Source organism: Palaemon carinicauda, chromosome 8 (assembly GCF_036898095.1).
Source record: "Palaemon carinicauda isolate YSFRI2023 chromosome 8, ASM3689809v2, whole genome shotgun sequence".
In the NCBI taxonomy this organism is placed as follows: Eukaryota; Metazoa; Arthropoda; class Malacostraca; order Decapoda; family Palaemonidae; genus Palaemon; species Palaemon carinicauda.
In genome coordinates, this window is record NC_090732.1 from 125,764,237 (window position 1) to 125,791,903 (window position 27,667).

The window sequence follows — 27,667 nt, forward strand, 5'->3', positions numbered from 1 at the left end:
GCTAATCTAGATTGCAGTCTCGAGTAGTTTAGCATTAAGTGCAGTTTGTAGGTGTACGGTTCCCTGCATGTTTTATCATGATTATTTTATTAATCTGATTTGATAATACTGGATATCGCCTTCAACTCCAAACTTTTGCTTGAACTCAAAGAAAGAATTTCCATTTAAATGAATTACTGAAAATGAACATACATTCACATGTAACCAGTCTAAAAGGTCGCCAACTGCCAATAGATGTGTAACTATAAAAAAATATAACCATATATATTATAATTACACTATTATATATACTGTACTCATGTTTTGTTAATGAAAGCTTATTGGGTCGCGTGGTCATATGCAAACACTAACAGTAGTGTGTAGTAGTTCTTGTGATGCAGACACTAATGCAGTTTCTCTGTTGGAATAAATATTGTGTGACATGACCACAATGGATATCTTCCGCCTAAGATCTAAAATAATGATAATTGCCTTTGTTGTGTGAAAACACCTCGTGCCTTCATTTTGCTAAAAAAAAAAAAAAAACCAAATATCCCGGAAATTTGCAATACTTTCTCTACACAGAGAAGGAATGGCATTAATACCACATGTTTCTTGTCCCTTCTTTTATAATTACTGTAAAACCTTTCCTAACTAGAAGCCATGCTGTAGCAATCCAGGAATGTGTTGTTCAAACAATATTATTGATCTACATAGTTTGAATGTTCCTAAAATAATACTAGGTATGCAGTTAACTCTAATAGTCAGGCCTCCTCCGTTATGAAGCTCAATACTACCCAATACTCTAGAAGTTTTATTCCAGCTATGACCAAGTTGTGGGATGATCTTCCTGATCGGGTAGTTGAATCGGTAGAACTTCAAAAGTTCAAACTCACAGCAAATGTTTTTATGTTGAATAGACTTGCATAAGTCCTTTTATAGTTTATAAATCAAATATCTGTTTTAATGTTGTTAATGTTTTTGAAATATTTTATTTTAATTTTCATTACGTCTTATATCGTTTACTTCCATATTTCCTTTCCTCACTGGGCTATTTTTCCTTGTTGGAGCCCTTGGGCTTAACATCTGGCTTTTCCAATTAGGGTTGTAGCTTAGCTATTATTATTATTATTATTATTATTATTATTATTATTATTATTATTATTATTAATAAAAGAGACCCAATCAAGATTTGGATCATTGTCGGAAGATTTCATGCTTATTTAGCCAAGTTCTCTTATTTAGGTTTTAGCTATCTTCAAATGAGAGAGTGCATGATAAGCAACTCGTTAATCTTGTAAATTGTTCTCATTATCTTTATTCGGTCGTGGTGTAAAAGCCACGCCTCCCATTTGGAAGGCTCTATTGTTTCCCTGATATTTCTTCCAAGTGCCACGCTCCAGAGCCTTTTCAAACAATCCTACGAGTCTTAATTGGACTTATTTTTATTTTCATATCTTGTGATAGCTTCCACTGGAAAGTAATTGCATCTTTAGACCGTTTAATCAGAATTAATACAAATTATACTGTCTTTGTTGGATAATAAATCAAATTTCTATATATAGTGAATGTCGTAGGCCTACTTATTAAGGTTTATCAGAAGGCAGATTTAACACTAGGCAACGAAAGGTTTAACTTTAATTTCTTTTACAAGTAAAATCCCATTTAACTCAATATTTAAAAAAGGAAAAATCTTTATTGCTTACAGTAACTTCTGATTTTACGGCCTTTAATACAACTCTGTATGAATGCAACTGAGAAGCTAAGAATTCTGTGTACACACGGATAGGATTTGTTGACGAATTAAATTTAAAAAATCTTGCAACATGTTTACTCGTATTGACTCGAATTTCAAATTCCTAGCGATTCTTGAAGAAATAAATAAATTTTTTCCTAGTATTGCTGATACATTTAATGGAAGGAAGATCTTCAAAGAACAATATCTATTTAATACCCGTCTAAAGGCATGGTCAAAATTTGGAAGTGTATACATGAATTCCCAATTCCTTTAAAAAGTATTACAAAAAATTATATATATATGAAATTTATTTTATATAATTTCATGTAAGTTTCATTTATATAGATAAGTGAAAATTCAATATCCTTATATTTAATTTTAAACTCGAATGCACAATCTTCACGCATCCAAACAGAAACGTTCATGGCTACAACTACTGTCATCTTTAAGCAAATTTTCTCATAGTATACGGTGTAAAAGTATGTTTATAACTGTTCGGTCATTTTTGTGTTATTTAGTGTGTACTAACAGTGATAATTACTTCCAGTTCTGGAAATGTGAGGTACTTTGCCACCAAAAACGTGTACAAAAGCCGCCTTTTTTCCCCCACTCACGGTAGGCCAGACACTAGGATAATAAGCCAAACAAAGTAGCAGATTCCTATTATTAAAGGCTATATATCGCTTGTGAAATTTAATTATCAAATGTAGACTCCGGGGATTTATTTGGTTGACTAAACCAAAAGTTACAGTAGCTTAGTCTAAGCTATCTTCAACAGTATTGTATGTTACCGGTACCCTGCCTTTCATCATCGAAACGGGAAAAATAGATTAAGCTACCGAATTAACAATACTGATCAATATTTATTTATGACTAGCACTAGAAACCTTGCGATCCTTATTAACCCGTAAGAAGATGAAGTGTCTAATTTGAGCTGGGAGGAGGGTGGCTTGTTGGGCTCCAGTCCCCCCAAAACAGTACATATACCTATTTAGTGACCTAGGTGTGGGTTCCTTACTTGGAGCCTTTGTATATCAGCGGCCAGTTCCTTCCTTTTGGATTAAAAATGGACTTTAACTAACCTCAACTTCCTCCCCCCCCTAACCAAACCTTGTTCTTGTTGTTGGGCGGAGGGATTCGCCTTTCCATCGGCACCTCCTTGGTTTTCTTTATTCTAATTCTTTTATTTTCTTTTTTTTTCCACATTTGATAGATATATTCTTTTCTTTTCTCTATTCCTTCTTTCTTGAACAGCACGTTTCCTATTATCTTCTTCTTTTCTTCTTCATACGGTTGTTGCAATTCCACTATTTTTCTTCTTTCGTCGCTGAGGTCTGGACTCTCAAGAATAAAGTGGGCGAGGTCTTCATTAACAGCCCCACATAGTTTGCATTCTACCCTACCTCCTACAAGCCGTGTCCTTATCTACTTACCAAACCGGTCTAACGCCCCCCTGCGAACCCCCTTACACTGCTGTATTCTAAGTTAGCTGTAATCATACAGGCAGGTGGCCGCAATCTTACATACACCCCCCTTCCTTTTAGTATATAGCAAGGTAGTACCACAATTATGTATCCCCTAATTAAATCCCAGATTTGAGGAGTTGCTGTGAGCCTTTGTATTAGGTTGGGACGGACGGGGTCATTAATTAGAATACAAGTAAATATTGACTACTACACAGAAGAAACTAAGATGTTTCTCTTGCATTTACATGTACTTTATACTGTTCTTGTACAAATAATTGAGGGAAGTCCATATTTCTTAAATTATGGACATTTTAGAATTCTAGGAGCCTTTGTATATCAGCGGCCAGTTCCTCACGCCTTGATTAAAAACGGACGTCAACTAACCTAAACTTTTTCGCCCCTAACATAACCTAAGAGCCGTGTCCTCACCTACTTACCTAACGGGTGGCTGACGCCCCCCTGCGATCTCCCCTTACACTGGCGTATTCTAAGTTAGACATATTAATACATACAGGTGGCCGCTATCATACATACAACCCAAATTCTATAAGTTATGACTGAAAAACCAGGTTTTTACAGGGGAAACAAACACGAGTTCCACCTGACTCAAGGTTCTGCACGTAACCTAACCTAGGAGCCAGACGGCCATATCCATAGTTTATCCTAAGATTAATTCTCAACCTTGTGTCCAACCAGCTTCACTCCTTGATGGAGAGAGGGGCAGGTCTTGGGAGGGAACCAGAGTTGCCAAATTAAGTATTCCCACTCTCGTATGATATATGAAGGGCAGCAAGACGCAATACAAATATAATTGGTTTATGATAAATATTTTGCCAATTATTAAATGCCCTACTAGTTTCCTAGCTTCTAACAACAATAAGACTAAGTGTTTCTTCTTAAACATAGCAGAACAATCTTATAGTGCTGCCAGTTCCTATCTCAGGTGTTAAGCTGACCTCAAGGCATACACGTGGAATGACCCTTTCCTCGAATAAACCTCTTTGTCCTCAACAGGGAATGAAGTCTCTACTGGGAAAGGTTGTCACTGAATTGTCCTCATGTAGATATCAAAAACAGTTTTGTTCCACATTATTATCAATATGATGTACAGTACGTGACCCTAATAATAATCTATCTATTTCAACAAACTTATGAAGAATATAAAAGACGTAGAATTTCACATCAGTCATGGCGTACAAGTATCTTGTATTGTGATGATAAACACTTTTAATGGAAAGAAACGACTGAAAACTATGCATAGAAGATATATCTGTCGATAATTCCATTTCTTGATACCTATATATATTTGACACATTTTCTCATCTACCTACATGATAGGAGGATAGATGTGAGAGGCAAGAAAGCGTGCTAGAAAAAGGAATGAATGGCGAGCGATTGTGACACAGTTCCGGTAGACCCTGCTGCTTCCTCCAGTCGCCTTGGATGACCGAGGAGGTAGCAGCAGTAGGGGATTCCACGTTATGAAGCTTCATCTGTGGTGGATAACGGGGGAGAATGGGCTGTGGTACCCTAGCAGTACAAGCCAAACTCCGTTGAGTCCCTCGTTAGGCTGGGAGGAACGTATAGAGGAAAGGTCTCCCCTTTTTTTTATTTGTTTGATGTCTGTTACCAACCAAAATTGGGGGAAGTGCCTTGGTATATAGATAGATAGACCTACATAATATACACAATCCTTTTCATGTCAATTGTTTTTGGTTGCGAAGGCCACATCTCTTCATAGATGGACTACTGGTTTGGTACAGTAGGTTATTTGGCCAACAATGAAGACCTGATGAACCTAGAGAAAGGGGGCCGCTGCTGTCCCGCTACTGGTCAGTTATTGACACCTCATTATAATTTGTAACCCCACTACTAACCATAGTTGACACCTCATAATTTTTAACACCACTACTGGCCGGTTGTTGACACCTTTTTATGATTTTTAACTATCGTATTCCAGCTTCGCTATTATCATTCTATTTATAGAACTCAGATTTGTAGAGTTAGGAAAAGCAAAAATTACTTCTAAATTTGTGATTTTTCCTTATGAAATGTTGAGGGCAAGTTATTAGTGTATATAAAAGTCCTCTCAAAGTTTTCAAAGTTCCGTTTTCTGCTATTTGATATTTTCCTCTTACCAATGTTGCAATTCCAATCCAATTTTATGACAACTTTTGCAAATAAAATCTTTGTTCAATATGTTTGTTCTACTATTCTCTACAGCATACAATACAAAGTTATTGATATAATTTCTTACTAACTGTACACTTTAAGGGTTTTGCCAGCCTCTGAAAACATTTGTGTAATACTGTATCTGAAATTGCTTGTATTTTTCAGACTTCTACTTTTCTAATACAGAATTACAGTTCTGTACAGTACCAGAAAGTCTTTTTTTTAAGTAAATACTGTAATGTTTAATTGGGAAAAGCTTCAAAAGTTACTCTAGATCTTATTGAAATATTTTTACTATATCTCCAAATGCTACAAAAATTCTTTTTTTAAATATTAAACTTAGCCGGTGAATATATAATAGCTGACGTCTCCGACGGCTCGACAGATTCCAAAAAACTCGCGAGCGATCGCCATGAAGGTTGCGGGTGTGCCCACCAGCGCCGACTATCGGCCAGATACCGCATATACTTGTAAACATCTCCAGTTCTTCTCTGTCGGTTTCTGTACAGTACCAGAAAGTCTTTTTTTTAAGTAAATACTGTAATGTTTAATTGGGAAAAGCTTCAAAAGTTACTCTAGATCTTATTGAAATATTTTTACTATATCTCCAAATGCTACAAAAATTCTTTTTTTAAATATTAAACTTAGCCGGTGAATATATAATAGCTGACGTCTCCGACGGCTCGACAGATTCCAAAAAACTCGCGAGCGATCGCCATGAAGGTTGCGGGTGTGCCCACCAGCGCCGACTATCGGCCAGATACCGCATATACTTGTAAACATCTCCAGTTCTTCTCTGTCGGTTTCATCGACAAGTTGATTCCACTCGCTTTATGACCTCGAGTTTTCTACCGAATTGGTGAAGTACTTGGTTTTGGTTTTATTGCTTTCGCCGTGTTGGATTATTCAATACTATCTTCAAAAGAAATGCTTTTGAAAGGAGAGGAAAAGTGTTTTGCCCTTGCTTTTTTATCTCTGGTTTTTCCATAGAGTAAAGATGGCCGACCCTTCCCTCAGTGTACGGAAGTGTGTTTAAGGCTTTTAGTAATTATTTTATCACGTTATAGAGAGTAGAGGTCCCCTTTTTGTTTTGTTTCTTGTTGTTGTCGGCTACCCCCCAAAATTGGGGGAAGTGCCTTGGGTATATGTATGTATGTATGTATAAATTATTGTTGATAATTATAGATTTTCCTCTATATATTATCTCACCCGCCTTTATTAGGCCTCTTCGATTAGCTTTCCTTTTATACTAAACATCAAGATAAATTTTATGTATTGTTTATATGCGGCCTTTACCTATTCCTCCCCTAGTCCGAGATGTAGGCGGTCCTAACTTGGAAACCGAAGTTAAACAACATTGAGCCCATTCAACTTTTATTTTCGTTAAGTTTAAATCATTTGCTCTGTAAGAGTTATGAAATGAATATTTTTTAGAAAATATTTTAAGAAATATATTCTTTGAATAGTCTTCGTGCTGTTTTTTCAAAGATGAACTAACGTTTGGTTTATGCTACGCAGTTTGCGCTCTATCGTTACGATAGAGAAAGAAAGAATCACGGTTTCACTTTGCAGAAAGAGTAAATCGATTTTGACGTTTTGTTCATTCTTCTTTCAAACTGAAGTGTTTTAAATACTAATTTAAAGGAACTTGTTAATTTTCAATTTCTTAGTCCTTTCAGTTTTTTCCTTTGGTCAAATAACCTGTTTATTGACGAAGGGTGAGTGGGCAATTCTCTTGTGTGTGACAAGAGAGAGAGAGAGAAAGAGAGAACGATCCGATCTTTATTCTCGTCCCAAGTAAGGTGTTTGGGAGCGGGTAACGTTGTTCTCGATTCAGTTTTTTACTCTCGTCCCAAGTCTCTGTACGGGGAGAAAGGATAAAAAGTTTTTAGTTTTTATTCTCGTCCCAAGGCACTGTACGGTGAGAGATTGAAAACGTAGTCTTTAGTGAACTAGTGTTTAGTCTCCTCCCCAGTCACTGATCCTTTTTAACTTTATATATTTCCGTTTTATTCGATATATATGTATATGTTTTTTGATTTTTGCATGTGTGTTTCATTTTGTACTAATGTGCTTACATTATACGACTCATTTCGCAAATATAACCTTTTGATGTAAGGGAGAATTGCGTGCTTCAGGTAGATATCAGTTTTATTCATGCCTAATGTGAAATTATTGAAAAATACGATATCAGTGAAGTGAGTGCTAGAAAACATGTGCTCTTTCAGGCTCCCATGCACCAGGGAGAAGGAATGTCGTAGGACCTAAGGGAGTGAGGAGTGTAAACCAACGAACAGACGTTCCCTCAAAGGTATCAGACGTTGCTCGGCAAGCACGTCCTTGCCATAAGACAGGAGAGACGAAGTTTCTCCTCGTCATCCGAAGACTTTTCGCAAAAGAAACCTTGGCGCAAGGTTTCTAGACCCTTTAAGCGAAAGTCAGTCCCTTCAGGACAGGTCCAGCGTCCTGGCTGTAGCCATGGGGACAGCTCTGACCCTTTGCAGTTGTCGGAAGACTGTTCGCCTATTAAACGCAAGCGTAACACGGGGTCCGAGGGTCGCGGTAAAGGCAATGTTTTGCCAACACAGACGTTACCGTCGTCTCGGCCCGTTCCGACTCCCGTTGATCCTTAATGGGTTGTCCTGCAGGACATGCAGACTAAGCTTGCCTCCCTTATGGAGAAGTATGACGTTGAGCAGGTTCACGATGAACCTTCGCTTTCGAGTCGCCGTTACGCTAAACGAGACTCTGGCCGTCAGCCGCCCAAACGAGCATTTACTCGTCCGTTTGACGTTAGTGCTGACGTTTCTTGTACTTTGAAACGTGATGTCAGGAGTTTTTCACGTCAGTCACGTGACATGGATCCTCCCTCGCTGCAGTCTCGTGTTGACTTTCAGCCGCTGCCGCAGTCTCGTGTTGACGTTCAGCCGCTGCCGCAGTCTCGTGTTGACGTTCAGGACGTTTGCCAACCAGCTCAGTTGCCTCGACTTGACGTTGAGCGTCAATCACCGCAGTCGAAGGTTGTTTTGACTGCTCAGTCTAGGCAGTCAATGCAGTTCCGACGTGACGTCGAGCGTCCATCAACTCCTGTTGTTGTTGTTGGACAGTCACAAGGTTTTCAGTCCTTTCAGCAGCTACCTGACGTCGCTTCCTCTACTGCTACTGCTGCTCCTTTGCTTGTTGACATTGCCTGTCAAGCATTGCCGCTGCGGCAGGTCTCTCCTTTTCATGAGACTAGACAATTGTCGGACGAGGTTCCTTCAGATGAGGAAGTTGCTGATCCTCCTCCTACTGATATTCCTTTGGGGACTTTGTCAGACAGAGAGGAGCCTAAAGCTGCTCAGACCTCTATGGACTTTAAAAAAATCATGCTGATTTTTAAGGATCTTTTTCCGGTCCATTTTGTAACTGCTACTCCTCTTTCGCCTTCGTCAGAGTTTACGCTAGGCCTAGCTACTTCGAAGCCGTCGTTTTCTAAGCTAGTGCTCTCTCGCTCTTCTAAGAGAGCTTTACGTTTGCTAGGCGACTGGTTGATCACCAGGAGGAGTTTGGGGGAGACAGCCTTTGCTTTCCCTCCTTTTAAACTGGCTTCTAGAGCGAGCGTCTGGTATGACACAGGAGAAGTTCTCGGCTTGGGAGTTCCTGCCTCTGCCCAGGGAGACTTCTCAAGCCTCATAGACTCTCCCCGTCGCCTGGCCATGAGACGCTCCAAGATTTTATGGTCGGCTTCAGAGCTAGACCATCTCCTGTTAGGAGTTTTTTTTCGAGCGTTTGAAGTTTTTATTTGTTGGTTGGTCCCTGGGAGCCTTAAGTCAGAAGGTCTCTCCAGCTGTCAATGTTTTGCTGTACAATTATGTCATGCATGAACAGGGCTATCAGGGATGGCTCCAATGATCTGACAGCCACGTTCACTGCAGGAACAAAGCTATCAGGGATGGCTCCAATGATCTGGCAGCCACGTTCACTGCAGGAGTACTTAAGATGTAAGTGCGCTCAATGTGTTCATTGTCAAGACAAACTTCACGATGAAGACTACCAAATCTGTCTTGGCAGCAGTAAGGGAAGGCGACTGGATGGTCTTTCTCGACCTTCAGGATGCATACTTCCACATCCCGATTCATCCAAACTTTCAACAACATCTGAGGTTTGTGGACGGGAAAGTAATGTACCAATGTCGAGCACTGTACTTCGGCCTCATTCCTGCTCCTCTTGTTTTTACAAGGCCATTGCAAAATGTAGCAAGCTTTCTACATTTTTTGAGGATTCAGAGCCTCCCTTTTATTTTGACGACTGGCTAATCAGGGCGTCGTCATTATATCACTGTCTGGAGAGCCTCTATGGATCTTAGACCTAACCAAGGAGCTAGGTCTTATAGTGAACGTAGAGAAGTCGTAACTTATAGTACCCCATCCCAGACTATTCTTTATTTGGGAATGGAGATACAGTGTCTGATTTTTCGGGCCTTTTCGTCTCCCACAAGAATGGAACAAGCTCTGTTAAAAGTCCTTCACTTGCAAGAGGAAAACAGTTGCTCTGTAAGAGTTTTAACTAGTCTCGTGGGAACTCTTTCATCGCTGGAGTAGTTTATCTCTCTGAGGAGACTCAACCTATGCCCTCCCCAATTTCACCTAAACCATTGGAACAAGGAGAAGGGCTTAGAGAGTATCTCTTTCCCAATCTCCAACCCAGTCTAGACATGTCTGACTTGGTGGGACAGCAACATCAGACTTCGAGAAGGTCTTTCTCTTGCGATCAAGAACCCAAACCATGTGTTGTATTCAGATGCTTCGGTTTTGGGTTAGGGAGCTCCACTGGACAGTCTGGAATGCTCGGGTCTTTGATCCACGGATCAGAAGGAACTCCATTTAAGGCAAGTAACATCTCTCCTTTGGCGAGATTTGTGCAAGGAAAAATGAATGTCTTGGCGGACTGCCTCAGCAGGAGAGGACAAGTCATCTCCATGGAGTGGACGTTGCATAAGACTGTGTGCGAGAAGCTATGGATGACATGGGGTCAACCCACCATAGATCTTTTTGCGACTTCTCTGACAAAGAGGCTCTCGACTTACTGCTTTCCAGTTCCAGATCCAGAGGCAGCCCACATAGACGCTTTCCTGCTGGACTGGTCTCACCTGGACGTTTATGCCTTTCCACCTTTCAAGATCCTAAACAAGGTGCTGCAGAAGTTCACCTCTCACGAAGGGACCAGGTTGACATTGGTTGCTCCACTCTGGCCCGCGAGAGAGTGGTTCACAGAGGTACTTCTATGGCTGGTAGATGTTCCAAGAAGTCTGCCGTTACGGATGGATCTCTTGCGACAGCCTCACGTAAAGAGATTTTATCAAAGCCTCCCCACGCTTCGTCTAACTGCCTTCAGTCTATCGAAAGACTCTCTTGAGCTCGAGGGTTTTCGAAGGAGGCAGCTAGAGCGATCGCGAGGGCTAGAAGATCCTCTACCATCAGGATCTATCAGTCGAAATGGGAGGTATTTAGAGACTGGTGCAAGTCCTCCTCTATTTCCTCTTCCAGTACCTCTGTAGCCCAAATTGCGGACTTTCTCCTGCATCTGAGAAATGTTTGCTCCCTCTCTGCTCCCACTATTAAAGGCTACAGGAGCATGTTGGCGTCTGTTTTCAGACATAGAGGCTTGGATCTGTCAAATAACAAGGATCTCCAAGATCTCCTTAAGTCCTTCGAGACCTCTAAGGAGCGTCGTATGTCAACTCCCGCTTGGAACTTAGACGTGGTCCTAAGGTTCCCAATGTCGGACAGGTTTGAGCCATTGCATTCAGCCTACCTGAAGGATCTCACCCTCAAGACGCTTTTTTTTTGGTGTGCTTGGCTTCGGCTAAAAGGGTCAGTGAGATCCATGCTTTTAGTAAAAACATCGGCTTCGCTACAAATAAAGCTACATGTTCGCTTCAACTTGGTTTTTTTGCCAAGAACGAACTGCCTTCTCGTCCTTGGCCTAAATCTTTTGAAATACCTAGTCTGTCAGAAATCGTAGGTAACGAAGTTGAAAGAGTGCTGTGCCCCGTTAGAGCTCTTAAGTTTTACTTAACTCGAACTAAACCATTACGAGGTGGTTCTGAGGCCTTATGGTGCTCCGTTAAGAAGCCCTCATTGCCCATGTCTAAAAATGCGTTATCATACTTTATTAGACTTTTAATCCGGGAGGCACATTCTCATTTAAATGAGAAAGATCGTTGTTTGCTTAAGGTCAAGACGCACGAAGTGAGAGCGATAGCGACTTCGGTGCCTTTAAGCAAAACAGGTCTCTTCGAAGTATTATGGACGCGACCTTTTGGAGGAGCAAGTCGGTGTTCGCTTCATTTTACTTAAAAGACGTCCAGACTCTTTATGAGGACTGCTACACCCTGGGTCCATTCGTTGCAGCGAGTGCAGTAGTGGGTGAGGGTTCTACCACTACATTCCCTTAATCCCAATATCCTTTTAATCTTCTCTTGAAATGTTTTTAATCTTGTCTTGGGTTGTACGGAAGACTAGGAAGTCTTTCGCATCCTCTTTGATTTGGCGGGTGGTCAAATGTTGTTTCTTGAGAGCGCCCAGATTAAGGGTATTGATGAGGTCCTGTTATAGGGGTGTTCGCCCTGGATATAACAGCTCCTGGGAGTCTTTCAGCATCCTGAGAGGATGGCTGGGCTTTGTGAGGAAAGCGGACTAATGAGGCCAGAGTAATAATCAGAGTCTGCTTCCTTACCAGGTACCTATACTTAAGTCTGTTTTTTGAATAATTGTCAAAAACTCTTGAGCATATACGCCTTTATTGTATTAATACTGGTCTCTACCCACCACCATGGGTGTGAATCAGCTATTATATATTCACCGGCTAAGTTTAATATTTAAAAATGATATTTTGATTATAAAATAAATTTTTGAATATACTTACCCGGTGAATATATAAATTAAAGGCCCTCCCTTCCTCCCCGATAGAGACCTAGGGGACTGAGAAGAACTGGAGATGTTTACAAGTATATGCGGTATCTGGCCGATAGTCGGCGCTGGTGGGCACACCCGCAACCTTCATGGCGATCGCTCGCGAGTTTTTTGGAATCTGTCGAGCCGTCGGAGACGTCAGCTATTATATATTCACCGGGTAAGTATATTCAAAAATTTATTTTATAATCAAAATATCATTTTAACTTGAAGTAGTGTCCGAGAGAAAAAAAAAACTTTGAGAACTTGATAGGTATCTGCATAGGCAACTATTGATGATGATTTTATGAAAGTGAGAAGGCAATGATGACTAGTTGGTCAGTATCCCCTTCCAAGTCGGGCAGGAAATGCAGCAGTATGTCTCTAGTTGATGGTAAAAGATAAGCTTCAAAGAACAATATAAGAAAATTTTTTACTATTTTAACTGGTACGCAATAGTTGGTTGAAAAATAAAATGCGCTTAGAGCATTTTGTTCGTAGTGTACTGTACGTTCTATAGATAAATCAGTTATATAATTATAATTTTCATTATGATGATGCTGTGGCTCTGTGTAATTCTCTCATTTTACTCAATTTCAGGAGACTAAATCACAATGTTGGACACACGGCCAAACCACACGATCTATGTCAACAATTTAAATGAAAAAGTTAAAAAAGATGGTAGGTTGATGCATTGTTTTTAGTATATGTCTGGTATGTGGGTACTACCATCTTCATTAGGAATATGTACGTAGGTGAATGTAATTTTTGCATGATGTGCTCTCCCTTCATGATACAGTAAGTGATAATGCAAAAAAAAGTTACTGTACATTATAAATATTGAAGTTTATTGTTCATTACCTATTAGGATTAAAGTGGCTCAATTGCCATCAAAAAATGATTTTCAGTACTGGTTGTAAATGGTGTAGCTCAGTTTTAGGATTTTTACTCACGGTCAAATTGAAAACTTCATTATGTTTAGGAGGCCAGTATTAGTTTTCTGGTTAAGATCATAAAATTATGTTGTTTGAGATCACAAAGCCAATTAGCTGAACTCTCTTAGAACTTGCCCTAAAGAATTTTCACTTTTTTGAGTATTGAAAAAGGGTCAAGGTAGAGTTGAAGAAAGCACAGAACTGTATTTAGTACTGAAGGAAAAGTGCTTAGAACTATTAGCTTTGCGAAACAATATGTTAGATAATTCACCACAAGCCTTAATATCTTGTAAATTTAAAGAAAAGAACATATGTTTCACATTATTTTGGCTTTAGATATTTCTCTTACATAATTTGGCCTTTGAAAATCTTATTCCATGTATATTTTACAATCCTCAGCATGTCTTTTGAAACCATCTGTTACATTTGGCACTTGATACTGAATTTATTTACACACTTTTCCTTTGATACGTAAATAGTTACTTAAATGACTACATGTTAAGTAGATTACAGGTTCAGTATCTCCTCAAATAAGGGATTTTTCAATATTAAACTTACCCGATAATCATGTAGCTGTCAACTCCGTTGCCCGACAGAATTCTACGGGAGGGATACGCCAGCTATCACTATACTAGAAGGGGGTGTACTCACAAGCGCCACCTGTGGCCAGGTACTACAGTACTTGTTGTTGTCGCCACCTCACTTTTTCCTCTGTCGTGCTTCCGGCTAGACGTTCTTGGATACGCTTATGATTTTGGAGTATTGTTCACGGTTTGGTGAAGTATTTCTCTAAATTTGCAGCTATTCGCTATACTGGAACTTCTATGTTAGCTTAGCTAGCGTTTGGAATTAATTTAATTTTTATGGTGACGAAGAGAGTATGAACTCTCTTTCACCTTTAAATGGCCGACCCTTCCCTTAGACGGAAGTGTTGGTGTCTAAGAGAGTATAGACTCTCTTTCTTAGTTTTGTTATAGATTTATTTTATATCTCTCCGCCTTTTATAGGCCTCTTCGATTAACTTACTTTTATTATAAACTTATTAAAATTAATTTTTATATTTGTTTATATTCGACCTTTCCTAATAGTAGGCGGTCTTTTCTTGGTACCGAAGTTAATTAACATTGAGCCCGTCATTTCGGTTTTACCTGTTAACATATTATGCTATTTTAATGTTTTTGAAAGAATTTCTTTGATAGTCTCGTACTGTTTTCAAAGTTGAACTAACGTTTTGTTTTGTCTCTGCAGTTGTTGACGTTCAGAACGTTCAACTTGCGCTCTATCGTTACGATAGAGAGAGAATTTTCACGGTGTCACGTTGCAGTAAGAGTAACCGTGTCTAGCGTTTTGTTCATTCTTTCTTAACTTAATGGTTTTAATTCTTATAAAGGAACTTTTCATTTTGGGAAATATTTCAGTTTTTTCCTTTAACAATAATATGTTTTAACGATATATATGATTGGGCTCTTCTCTCAGGTTCTAAGTCAAGAGAGAGAGAGAGAGAGAGAGATAGAGACGGAGGGAGAAAGAGGAGGATAAACGTTTCATTCAAGCGAGTAACGTTGTTATCGTTTTTGCTCTTCTCCCTAGTCTCTTTAGGGGAAGAAGGTAAACGTTTCTAGAGTGATCTAGTGTTTAGTCTCTTTCCAGCCACTGAATTATTTATCTTTCATTAGATTTTTCTGTTACATTGTAATTCTGTTTTCGCAATTACTAACTTTTGAGAAAGGATAGAATTGCGTGTTTCAGGTACAAACCACTTAAAGTTTCGAGTTCAGTGAAATAAGTGCAAACAGAAAATCAAAGTGATAAGTGATTAGCGCAAAGTGTGTCAGTGTTGTGCGTGAGGGTACTTCTGTGCGTGCCAGTCGTCCTCCCAGTCCGGGACCTCTTGCAAGCTCCCAAGCCCAGGGGAGAAGCAATGTCGAAGGGCAAAAGGGTTCGGCAGGCCTTGATCGGCGCACAGAAGTATCCTCGGTGGTTGCGGGCGTGTCTTACAGAGACCGTCACTCCCACCCGCAGACGATTGAGCCCTTATTTTGCTCGTCTGCAGAAGAAATTTCGGGGAGAAAACGCTGGTCTCAGGTCTCAAGACCTCTTAAACGTAAAGTCCAGACCTATGCCAGACGTACGAAGTTAGAGTTCAACAACCCGGATGCAGTCATTGGGTTAGCTCTGACTCGCCGCAGTCATCAGTTGAATGTACTCCGCCTAAGAGGAGTAAGGTTCTGCCGCAACAGATCTCTGCTGTTAAGGCTTTACCTCAGCAGACCTTAGTGTCTGCCGACCCCAAGTTGACTCTACTGCAGTCCATGCAGTCACAACTTACGGTCTTGATGCGTGAGTGTCAGGCTGAGAAGGTTGCGCCTCCTCCTGCGCTCGCTCCGCCTGACCGCAGTACTGCCTGCCAGGCGTACGATGTTGAGCCACGTTCTGAGTTTACTGTTTCCAGTGGTGTGCAGCTCCCTCCGCCTTCCTTAAGGCAACCTCAGCAATGGGAACAGGAGGCTTATACCTCTCTTCCTCCGCTTCCACTTGCTGTTCCACCAGTGAGGCAACACTCGCTTGAGGTACAACAACCTCTCCCATCCATGAGTCAGTCTCCTCAGCTCTCGCTGCAGCGAGCTCAACCCTCCTCAAGGCAAGCACCTCAACACCTTAGCCTTGCGCCTCAGGAGCCTCAACTTGCGAGACTTTTACTGCGTTCTGCGCAGCCACTACCTCATCGCTCTCAGCTCACACCGCAGGAACCTCAACTCGTTCCTCAGGAACTTGCTACTGCGCATCCGCCAACCACTCAGCAAGCGCAACCCTTGAGTTCAGCCACTCATGCCAGGAGTCAGCCTCCTCCACCCATTCGCCTACCTTCTGCTACTTCTTTTGATCAGCCTTTGCAGACTGAGCCTCAGGTGTTCCCTCAACAGAGTCTTGAAGAGGAAACCACAACTATTGTTGTTCCAGCTCGTTCTGACTCTGCTGTTCAGCATACCTTACCTCCATTTTCAAACATTATGATAATGGAGGTTATTTGTATTACTTATATAAAAATATATTTGTATTCCTTGCAATATATTTTTAACAAATCGCAAAATATGGCAAAAATCATGAGTTATGAATGTAAGGTAATATTATGTTGATATTAAACCCCTTGCAAGCATGCATGTAGTAATGCAGTGTTGCCAACAGGGCGAGTTTCCCTTTCCGGAGGAGAAGTAGATTATAGTACATTTAGTGTAGCTTAATTCTACGATTATCATGCCGGCTATCAATTTCATCAACAAAACAGTCTAAATCAATTCCCTCGGCACGTGCACTTTCAATGGACGGTAATGCGATATTACTCACTCTAGCACTGGTCATGGAATTTCTGAGAAATGTTACACGCCATGCAACACGCTCTGCTTACCTTACAGCATGCTCTACATACAGCATGCTCTGCATACAGCATGCTCTGCCTACAGCATGCTCTGCTTACAGCATGCTCTGCATACAACAGGCTCTGCATACCTTACCGCATGCTTCTCAGTCACACATCTTTGGTTGTTGCCAACTCACTAGACTGTCAAGCAGTTTCTTAACGTTGCCTTCTAGTCTGCTGCGTTTGCACAGTGTAACCCTCACTGAGAGAACTTAGCTTTTCTCGGATATGGTCCCTGTAGATGAGAAAGTGCTTTTCTCCCTCCTTCTGATATTCCCTTGAGGACTCTGTCATTTGGAGAGGAGCCTTTAGCTGCGTAGCCTCCTATGGACTTTTATTTAAGCATAACATGCTTCCAGGGAAGGTAATGGTCCCACTTCAGTCGCTAATCCCGTCTGTTACCACACCTGCTCCCATAGTCCTTGAGCTGTGTTGCAAGACATGCAGTCCAAACTTAGTCCTTGTTAGAGGATTTTTTGTTTACGGAGTCAGTGTGTCACTGGGAAGACGTTCAACAACCAGCAGGAGTGACTTGTTGTGACGCAGTACGGCAACCTTAGCAACCCGATAAGGAGTTGTCTGTACGACCCAGACAGTCTAGACAGCTTCGGGTTGTCACTGTACTTCCTCGCTTCCCCATGGTTGACAGTTCACAGACTGTGCAGCAGTACCATGATCTTGTGTCCGGCTCCGTCAGACGACTGGCTTTTAAGAGCTCCCACAAGTCGTCGCTGTCTGGAGATTCTCAAATGGACTATGGATCTGACCAAGGAACTGGGCCTCCTGGTCAATTTTGAGGAGTCTCAGCTCGTCCCATCCCAGACCATTGTCTCCCTGGGTATGGATCTTCAGAGTCGAGCTTTTCGGGCTTTTCCGTCGGCCCCAAGGATCTTCCAAGCCCTAGAATGCATCCAGAGCATGCTGAGAAGGAACCGATGCTCAGTCAGGTAGTGGATGAGTCTAACAGGGACACTTTCATCGCTGGCCCTGTTCATCGTGTTAGGGAGACTCCACCTCCCCCCCCTTCAGTATCATCTAGCTGCTCACTGGATAAAGGACATGACGCTAGAGACGGTCTCAGTTCCTGTTTCCGAAGAGAGAAGGTCTTCTCTCGCGTGGTGTAAGAACAGCTTTCTTCTCAAGGAAGTCTACCTTTGGCTGTTCAGAAACCCGACCGCCGTCTCCTCTCGGACGCATCAGACACGGGCTGGGGTGCGACTTTGGACGGATAAGAATGCTCGGGAACATGGAATCAGGAGCAAAGGACACTTCACATCAATTGCAAGGAGTTGTTGGCGGTTATTCTGGCCTTGATAAACTTCAAGTCCCTCCAGCTTAACAAAGTGGTGGAAGTGGACTCTGACAACACCACAGCCCTGGCTTACATCTTCAAGCAGGGAGGGACTCTTTCGTGGAAGTTGTTCTAGATCGCAAGGGACCTCCTCATCTGGTCTAAAGATCGAAAGCTCACGCTGGTAACGAGGTTCATTCAGGGCGGTATGAATGTCATGGCAGATCACCTCAGCCGCAAGGGTCAGATCATCCCCACAGAGTGGACCCTTCACAAGAATGTTTGCAGCAGACTTTGGGCCCTGTGGGGTCAGCCAACCATAGATCTGTTCGCTACCTCGATAACCTAGAGACGCCTGTTGTATTGTTCTCCGATTCCAGACCCAGCAGCAGTTCACGTGGATGCTTTTCTGCTGGATTGGTTCCATCTCGTCCTGTATGCATTCCCGCCGTTCAAGATTGTCAACAGGGTACTTCAGAAGTTCTCCTCTCGCAAGGGACACGGCTGACGTTGGTTGGCTCCGCTCTGGCCCGCGAGAGAATGGTTCTTAGAGGTACTGCAATGGCTGGTCAACATTCCCAGGACTCTTCCTCTAGGAGTGAACCTTCTACGTCTACCTCACGTAAAGAAGGTACACCCAATCCTCCACGCTCTTCGTCTGACTGCCTTCAGACTTTCAAAAGACTCTCAAGAGCTAGGGACTTTTCGAAGGAGGCAGCCAGAGCGATTGCCAAAGCAAGGAGAACATCCACTCTCGGAATCTATCAGTCTCAAGGGGAAGTCTTCCGTAGCTGGTACAAGACCAATGCAGTTTCCTCAACCAGTACCACTGTAACCCAGATTGCTGACTTCCTGTTATATCTAAGGAAAGTAAGATCCCTTTCAGCTCCTACGATCAAGGGTTACAGAAGTATGTTGGCAGCGGTTTTCCGCCACAGAGGCTTGGATCTTTCCACCAACAAAGATCTACAGGACCTCCCTAGGTCTTTTGAGACCTCAAAGGAACGTCGGTTGTCCACTCCAGGCTGGAATCTAGACGTGGTCCTAAGGTTCCTTATGTCATCAAGATTTGAACCTCTCCAATCAGCCTCTTTTTAGGACCTCACGTTAAAAACTCTTTTCCTCGTGTGCTTGACAACAGCTAAAAGAGTAAGTGAGATCCACGCCTTCAGCAGGATCATTGTTTTCACATCTGAAACGGCTACATGTTCCTTGCAGCTCGGTTTTTGCTAAACGAGCTTCCTTCACGTCCTTGGCCTAAGTCGTTCGAGATCCCAAGCCTGTCCAACTTGGTGGGGAATGAACTGGAGAGAGTACTTTGCCCAGTTAGAGCTCTTAGGTACTTTCTAAAAAGGTCTTAACCTTTACGAGGACTATCAGAAGCCTTATAGTAGGCTAACCTTCTTTTCCAAGTTCTAAGAACTCAGTTTCTTACTATTCAGGCTTCTGATTAGAGAAACACATTCTCATCTGAAGGAAGAAGACCTTGCTTTGCTGAAGGTAAGGACACATGAAGTGGGAGCTGTGGCTACTTCTGTGGCCTTCAAACAGAGCCATTCTCTGCAGAGTGTTATGGATGCAACCTATTGGAGAAGCAAGTCAGTGTTCGCATCATTCTATCTCAAAGATGTCCAGTCTCTTTACGAGTACTGCTACACCCTGGGACCATTCGTAGCAACGAATGCAGTAGTAGGCGAGGGCTCAGCCACTACATTCCCATAATCCCATAACCTTTTAACCTTTCTCTTGAATACTTTTTATGGGTTGTACGGTCGGCTAAGAAGCCTTCCACATCCTTGTTGATTTGGCGGGTGGTCAATTCTTTCTTGAGAAGCGCCGAGGTTAAAGGTTGTGATGAGGTCCTTTAGTATGGGTTGCAGCCCTTGATACTTTAGCACCTTTGAGTTGATTCAGCCTTCCAAGAGGAACGCTGCGCTCAGTAAGGAAGACGATCTTATTAAAGGCAGAGTAACGGTTCAAGTCGACTTCCTTACCAGGTACTTATTATTTCATTGTTATTGTGGATAACTGATTATATGAAATACGGGATACTTAGCTATCCTTTAGTCTTGTACACTGGTTTTTCACCCACCCCCCTGGGTGTGAATCAGCTACATGATTATCGGGTAAGTTTAATATTGAAAAATGTTATTTTCATTAGTAAAATAAATTTTTGAATATACTTACCCGATAATCATGATTTAATTGACCCACCCTTCCTCCCCATAGAGAACCAGTGGACCGAGGAAAAAGTGAGGTGGCGACAACAAGTACTGTAGTACCTGGCCACAGGTGGCGCTTGTGAGTACACCCCCTTCTAGTATAGTGATAGCTGGCGTATCCCTCCCGTAGAATTCTGTCGGGCAACGGAGTTGACAGCTACATGATTATCTGGTAAGTATATTCAAAAATTTATTTTACTAATGAAAATAACATTTTGACAAAGGAAAAATCTATTTCTGGAGAGATACCTGTGACGCCCGGTGAAAAGGGTCCTTCTTTACACTTTTCTGATATAAATACTTCCAAATATACCAGAGAAAGTTAAAGAGTATGGAATGCAGAGGTTACTACCCTCGCGCGAGCACCCAGTGGGCGTCGTGTATAAAGCAGGGGCATGTGAAAACCACTATTCACAGGCTGTCTTCCATTCAGATAATTCCTTCATCAAAGGGAAGGGCCGTAACAGAGGCCCTAGCTACCTTACCTGAGCCACTCTGCCGACACTAGCGACATCTGAACTATATCCTTCTGTTGGACGTCGTAAGCGCCGTATTGATTATTTTGTGCCGCTTGGTTTTTTCACTGTTTTCGTGAAGTTTTCGTCATGACCGAGGCCCTCCTTGCTCCTGCACCAATGTTAAGTACCATAGATTGTTTTGACGGCCTTTTTTAGTAAAATGCAGCTTCCTATCGTGACTCCATCATGAAATATGTACTGTATGTTATACTGTACTGTGATTATTTGTTCCTACGCAACATACAAATCATTGTCTTTTAATAAGGAGATTGTTTCAGCGCGAACTGGAGACGGTCGTTAGAGTTGCCCAATGAGCAGTTGAACAGCTGGTTGGGAGTGCTTCACCTGCTGACAATTACAATTACTGTCAGCTCCTAATTAAACTTTTTCCTTTTATTTTTCTTTGCAGGAAGTAAATACCGGTTGTTTTGTGACATGGTAGTTGTGTAAGATATTCGTACTTTGCGGGGAAGGGTGGACATTGCAACCAATTTATGAGTACTGTAAAACGGCTGCAGATCCATATTTGCTCTCCTCCCTAAGCAAGAGGGAGGATGGTGGAATCTATACCAACCCATTTATCATTGTACAGATATGTGGTCCCAAACTGATATTCCCTTTGGGAAAAAGGATTCTTCATTTGAGCAAGTACATATTTCCATGTACAGGCCAGGTCCTATTAATCTACCATCCCATTGAAAGACAGTTAAGAGGTTGCCAACTTCACTGCTTTAGATCTACGGGGACTTCTAACCCACCAAGCATTGAGTCTGCCCTATTAGAGAACGATGGTTTGTATATTTGTTAGGAACAAATCACAAATTTTGAAAATCATTTTTATTTTTCCTAGCTATACAAATCACTCATTTAACCTAACTACTGTAATCTCCTCAACCATTCCTCAGTCCTGGGCTGAAAGGTCAAAAGTGAATCTTTCAGACTGGTTAGAGGGGCAGTGCTTTTTTGCTTAAAAACCCTAACGACTGCCCAGCTCTCACTGAAACAACCTCCTTATTTGAATTAAGGACTAAGTTTTGTATGGCTAGGAAAAATACAAATGAGTTAAAAAATTTGTGATATTTGCTTTCAAACTTTTTCTCAGCCTGTGAAGGTCCCATACACCCAGATTTTATGGAAAAGTTTATTGTATGTGTGTGCTTTTTCTTTGGTAACAGAACTCAAGAGATCGCTATATGCAATATTTTCACAATTTGGCCAAATTCTCGACATAGTAGCACTGAAGACGCTGAAAATGAGAGGACAGGCGTTTGTCATCTTTAAAGAAATTGGCAGTGCTACAAGTGCCATGAGGGCCATGCAAGGATTTCCTTTTTATGATAAACCTATGGTAAGTGTTTTCTATAATAAAACTTTTTATGGGGGATGCAATTTATATACAGCAATAGTTATTTGCTACAAGCGACTTACTTGTCCTTTTAGAGATAGCATAATGGTTACAAGCATTGGAACGGGGGGCAGAGGCCAAGTAACGAGTGCCAATGAGTAGAATTATATAATATTAGTTAAGCATTCTCTTGAAATTTATACATTATAGAGGTATAGATATCATCATACTGATTGTAGGTTTATTTTCTTCCCTTTATCAGAAAATTGCATATGCAAAAACAGACTCCGACCTTATTGCAAAGCAGAAAGGAACCTACAAAGAAAGAGGAAGCAAACGAAAAGAAGAGGAGAAAAAGAAGAAGAAAGGCAAAGAGTCTAAAGGGAGTGCACCACCTGTGGCTCCTGTTGGTACAGCTGGTACGTAATCATGTTATTTTTTTGTTTTGGTAATACTGTATGTGAGGTTTTATAGGGGGGGGGGATACTAAGTATTGGATAAACTACATAATAACTAGGAAATGTTATGCTTATGGGAGTATTTTAAGATTATAAAAAAAAAAGACGATTGCTTGACCTAAACTTACAATTGAGGTCTGAGCTATACTGTACATAGTGTTACAGTACTGTACTAAATTAGTTGTCTAAACCTCATTATGAATATAAGGGTTTTTAATTGTGACTTTCCTAAACTCTTAAAGAAATGCTTCTGGGTGCTAGCTTGTTGAGTATAGTACTGTATAGTGAAGATTATTATTGAAAATGTTCAGTGAGGTAAATTTCTTGAACTATGCATAGACATAGCATTCCTCAATTCTTATACCTAGATTTTATATTTAAAACTCTAATTATGTATACAACTCATGATGATAACATCCTTGCACTCGTAGACTGTTGGGAGTTCTTTGGAACCCCAATTGTTTGTGCTGATAAACCTGGCCCCTCAAAAACAAGTGGTTTTTGAGGCTGATTAACAAGATTTGTTTTGGTTTCAAATAAGTCCTGTAAAGGGTTTTGATGCTTAATCAGTATATTATATTTCAGTCAAAGCTGGCGTCACAGTGGTTCCTCCACGTCCTAACCTCTTCAATCAACCACCACCACTCCATGGTGGTACTGGTATGAATGTGCCAGAACAACCACCAAATCAAATTCTGTTCTTGACCAATCTTCCAGATGAAACATCGGAGATGATGTTGTCTATGCTTTTCACACAGTGAGTATAGTGTTTAATCGTTTTAAAAATTATTGTAAAGCTCTGGCCACTCCCATGAAGTTGCAACACTATATTCTTTTTAAACTACCTAATGCTATTAATAAACTAGGTCACAAGCTTATATTTGAACTCGAACATAATCACTACAGTGAGAATAAGATACTGTACAGTAATCTTATATTAATTTATTAGGATTCCAATTATCCGTTAATTATTTCTACATTAGAAATAAAACTATAAGAGAGGTTACTCCCATGCCATATGTGGATGCGATCATGGGGAGGGGTAGATGGAGATGGTTTGGTCATGCTCTTCGCACTCCCCGAGAGAGATTAGTTCACCAAATATTTAATTGGGCTCCACAAGGCACTAGAAGAGTTGGAAGACCCATGCCTACATGGCTGAGTATTAGTTAGTGTGAAGTATGAGATGATGAATGGAGAAGTATTGAATTGAAAGCTCGAGATAGAGATGACTGACGGAATCTAACCGAGGTCCATAGCGTCAATAGACGTAGGAGATGATGATGATGATTAATTATTTGGTTTTACAAGACCCCCCTTCTGCTACAGTTTTATGAAGTCCTTAAAGAAAAAAATATTTTCACCATAGTACAGTATTTTATAAAAGATTGATTATAAAAAAAATAATAATTGATCAGGTATTTTGTTAATTTTTTAGAATTTTCTCTTGACATTGATTCTCATCTGTTATGTCCTACATGCCGAGGACATAGATGCTCATCGGAGTCCCCTGGTGTTGTGTGTAGCGAGTGTCCATCTTCCCAATGGGAGAAGTTCCATAGCCAACGGAAGAAGGCTTAGCGCAATAGCACTCCTTCGATTGCTTTGGCTTCAAAGGAGAGTAAAGAGAACTTGAACTTCCATTTCTAGCCCAGATCTTCCTCTGCCTGGTCCTTCGTTATGGGGTCTTACCCAGGACACAGTTACAGAGGATGGTGACCAAGTGTTTATTACGGATTTTGACGAACCACATATTCCCTCCTGCCTTCCAACTTGAGGCCGAGGATTTTACTTTTGTCACTGATCCTTTAGCCTAAGAATTCACCAAGCCGTTGAACTTTCTCCGGCTGATCCTTGCTGGTTAATGGCTGAGATCCCTAATCCTGCTTTTTTGCAATCTCCCCGTACAAGTGTTCTTGGTTTGTACGTCCAGCTATTAATCCCTGACATGGGTTTTTAGTAATTTTTCTGGTTGCATTCCAGACTCCTTTGGTTGTTATATGCAATTTGCCTGAGTGTACACCGAAGCGTACACCATGATATCGCACAGCTGTTCACCAACCATCTCTGCTCTCGCCTGAACTTATTCCATCTCCCTTGTTGGGAACACACTCCCCTCAATCTTCGGTGGAGTCAAGAGGGCCTCTCACCCCTCGAGAACTGTTAGGTCTCTCTTCTCCAGATAGAGAAGTTGCCTATACCTTCTCTCCTTAGGGGCCGTCTTTTTATGCACACAAAAATCAACGTATTGTATCAGGTTTGGAGCACACCAGGAGTCCGTGGGGCTCAGCAGTGTCCAAAGTCCTATGAACTCTCCCACAAGTCTTCGGAGACACGTCTGCTATACTACAATCCTATTCTATAAATTTAGCAGATGAAGTTCATAGTTATGAATTAGTTTAATGAGAAGAGTCCCAAAACTTAGATTTTCATAGGGCTCACCCATAGAAGTAATTTTTAATCAAAGCGAAAACTGGACCTAATTTTATAGATTATTGATAAAGAAAATGGAGATAAACTTGGAAAATATCATGGGGAGGAAAAAACAGCAAACCTTGAGCAAGAAGTAGAGTAGCATCACCGTATCACCCAACTCTTCAAAGTCTTCTCCCTGTAGATTTTATCAAACTTCATATACATGATGGAGAAGTACAGCAGCAGTTAAATCAAACAATACTATGATTAGTATGAGATACAATCCTAGTTAGAAAAGTGGGATGCTACAAGTCCTAGATCTCTAACAGGGAAAGTAGTCCGTAGAAAGAAAATAAATAAACCAAAAATGAGAAGTAATGAATAAAGATTATAAAATATTTCAAGATAAGTAACAACATTAAAATAATGTATATAATCTATAAAAAGAGACTTATGTCAGCCTGTACAACCTAAAAGCATTTTCAGCAGGTTTGGACAACTGCAAGATTAGAAAGATCATTTCAGAAGTAAAATTTGGAATAAAGCCTCTAGAATGTTGTGTAATTATCGAGTCTTATAATGGGAATGGCAAGACTTTAAGAATTAACTGCATACCCTATTACAATGTACAGGATGGAACTGTGTCTGAACATCTGAATACAAAAATTGTCAAAATTATGAATAATCTTGTGCAACTTGCACAAAGAACTAATTGAATGATGGTGTTTTCTGAGATTAATACCCAGATCAGTAATAAGTAATTTAATTGACAGCAAGTTTCTATCTGACAAATCAAGAGGAGAGTCAGCGGCTGAAGACCAGACAAGACAATGATACTGAAAACATGGTGGAATGAAAGAATTCAGACATTTTTTCAGGATAGACTAATCTCCAATAATCTTAAAAGATTTTCTCAATAAGCCATTTTGTACAATGGAAGTAGAAACTGAACGAATGTGTTTCTCACTCATAAATCTGCAGTTAAGAATCACACCTAGAATTTTAAATGAGTTCTCTATAGTTAAACAGACATTGTCAATACAAAGATCTGGATGTTGAGGAACCACTGTCCTAAACCTACTTAGTCATATTTTGATTTTAGTCAAGGTTCATCTTCATGCCCCATTATTTGCACCATGCAATAATTTAACTAGTTCATTTTCTTATTGTACAGCCTCCCTCTAGCTGTCTAATGTTTATGCTGATTGCACCATAAGTGGTAATTTATGATGCTTCATTCCTATGTAATTGAATACTGTATGTTGAAAAGTAAACAAAAAGTTACATATAAAGAAATTTGAGGAATAAGGAAGTATAAATCTGTGAAGCAAAGAATAGATTTCATATCATCGATAGAAAACTACTGTATATGGTATAACTTCACTGACGGAAATATTGTTGTGTTACAGAAATTTCAATCATTGGAAAGTACTTGGAAATAATACTACATGCTTGCAATATGTGCAGTATTGCTGGATCATTTAATAGGAAAGAGTTGAAATATCTGTTTTCAAAATTTCCAGTTTAATGAGATATTCGTTTAACATATATTTTTAAAGTAAGATGCATGAAATATACTTATATTTTTTGTATAAAAACATTTTGTATGATATTAATAATAGTACTTTTAAAATGTGTAAATAAACTTCCTTTTCAGGTTTCCGGGTTTCAAAGAAGTACGACTGGTGCCAGGTCGTCATGATATTGCGTTCGTCGAGTTTGAGAATGAAATGCAGTCTGCAGCAGCAAAAGATGCATTACAAGGCTTTAAAATTACTCCTACTCATTCAATGAAAATTGCTTTTGCTAAGAAGTGAAAAAGCAACGTTTGTAATTGGTTTTTTCTGTTGTGGCGGAGTCATGTGGCAGGTGACTTATTTTTTATAAGAGTTAGCAACATAGTTTTATCAAAAACATCATCTGTAAATAGTCATTACAGTACAGTACCTGTGTTTTCTGTTATTTTGGCTATTGTAGACCTTGCAAGAAAAATTTACATTGAAAAAATCCTAGTGATGGAATACTTTCACTGCAATTTAATTTTGGTCCAGAATTTTCATCATCGTCATTTTTTGAGCTCTTGAAATTAGCTCACTCAATGTTGTTATTTTCCTATCATTATGTAACCTATTGTTTAAATGATAAATACCAAGAATGAATTTTCTCGGTAATTATCTGAAGATTCTTACATTTCGTCGATGTTGGACATTTTGCACGTTTTATTTCAATCATATGTAAATTGTTAGCCAAGGGTTTCCATGATTTGAATACTACATTTTATTCAAGTGCAATCCAAGATTTTTAACTACAACACAATACAATACTGTCAGATTTAGTTGTATTCAGGTGCGTGTCGCTGCAGTGTCATACAAACAGGTACAGGTTACAAAATGATAATATTGAAAGAAACATCGTAAATTGAAATTAATTTCTAGGTAATTTCAGTTTTTGGATATTAACATCTTTTTGCTAAATACATAACATGACACGAGAGGTTATTTGGTCATGATTATAGCTCGGCAGAATGTCTTTCATGTGTATCAGTCGCCCAGATTTATGTACAACTTACATTATGAATTATGAATATGTGAGAATTTTTAAAGGTTGTTTCCATTTTTCCTTTTGGCTTATTTTGTAGCAGTATTTTAATATTTGTCATTTCCCAAATATTTCTCCAAGTTTTAACAGCATCTTGTTCATATTGCAAAAGAAACTAGGGCTAGAGTCCTGACATGTCATACAATTGCTCAGTAAGTATATTTTCTTATCTTTATA

General features: G+C 40.3%; 1 protein-coding gene across 1 annotated transcript; it reads left to right on the forward strand.

Annotated features, from left to right (window-relative positions):
• Positions 1-2,058: 2,058 nt before the first annotated feature.
• On the forward strand, positions 2,059-27,494 carry snf (U1 small nuclear ribonucleoprotein A snf). Its single transcript, XM_068377839.1, has 6 exons — positions 2,059-2,196; positions 12,891-12,971; positions 21,850-22,022; positions 22,282-22,438; positions 23,063-23,234; positions 26,550-27,494. The coding sequence occupies exons 2-6, from the start codon at positions 12,905-12,907 to the stop codon at positions 26,707-26,709; spliced, it is 729 nt and encodes a 242-aa protein (XP_068233940.1). The 5' UTR covers positions 2,059-2,196; positions 12,891-12,904; the 3' UTR covers positions 26,710-27,494.
• The last annotated feature ends 173 nt before the right edge of the window (positions 27,495-27,667 follow it).

Excerpts from the sequence above, each read along its gene's own strand:
- snf (XM_068377839.1), top strand. The coding sequence starts at position 12,905 with ATGTTGGACACACGGCCAAACCACACGATCTATGTCAACAATTTAAAT. Across the intron at positions 22,023-22,281 it reads CTTTTTATGATAAACCTATG|AAAATTGCATATGCAAAAAC; the intron begins GTAAGTGTTTTC and ends TCCCTTTATCAG. Across the intron at positions 23,235-26,549 it reads TTGTCTATGCTTTTCACACA|GTTTCCGGGTTTCAAAGAAG; the intron begins GTGAGTATAGTG and ends CTTCCTTTTCAG.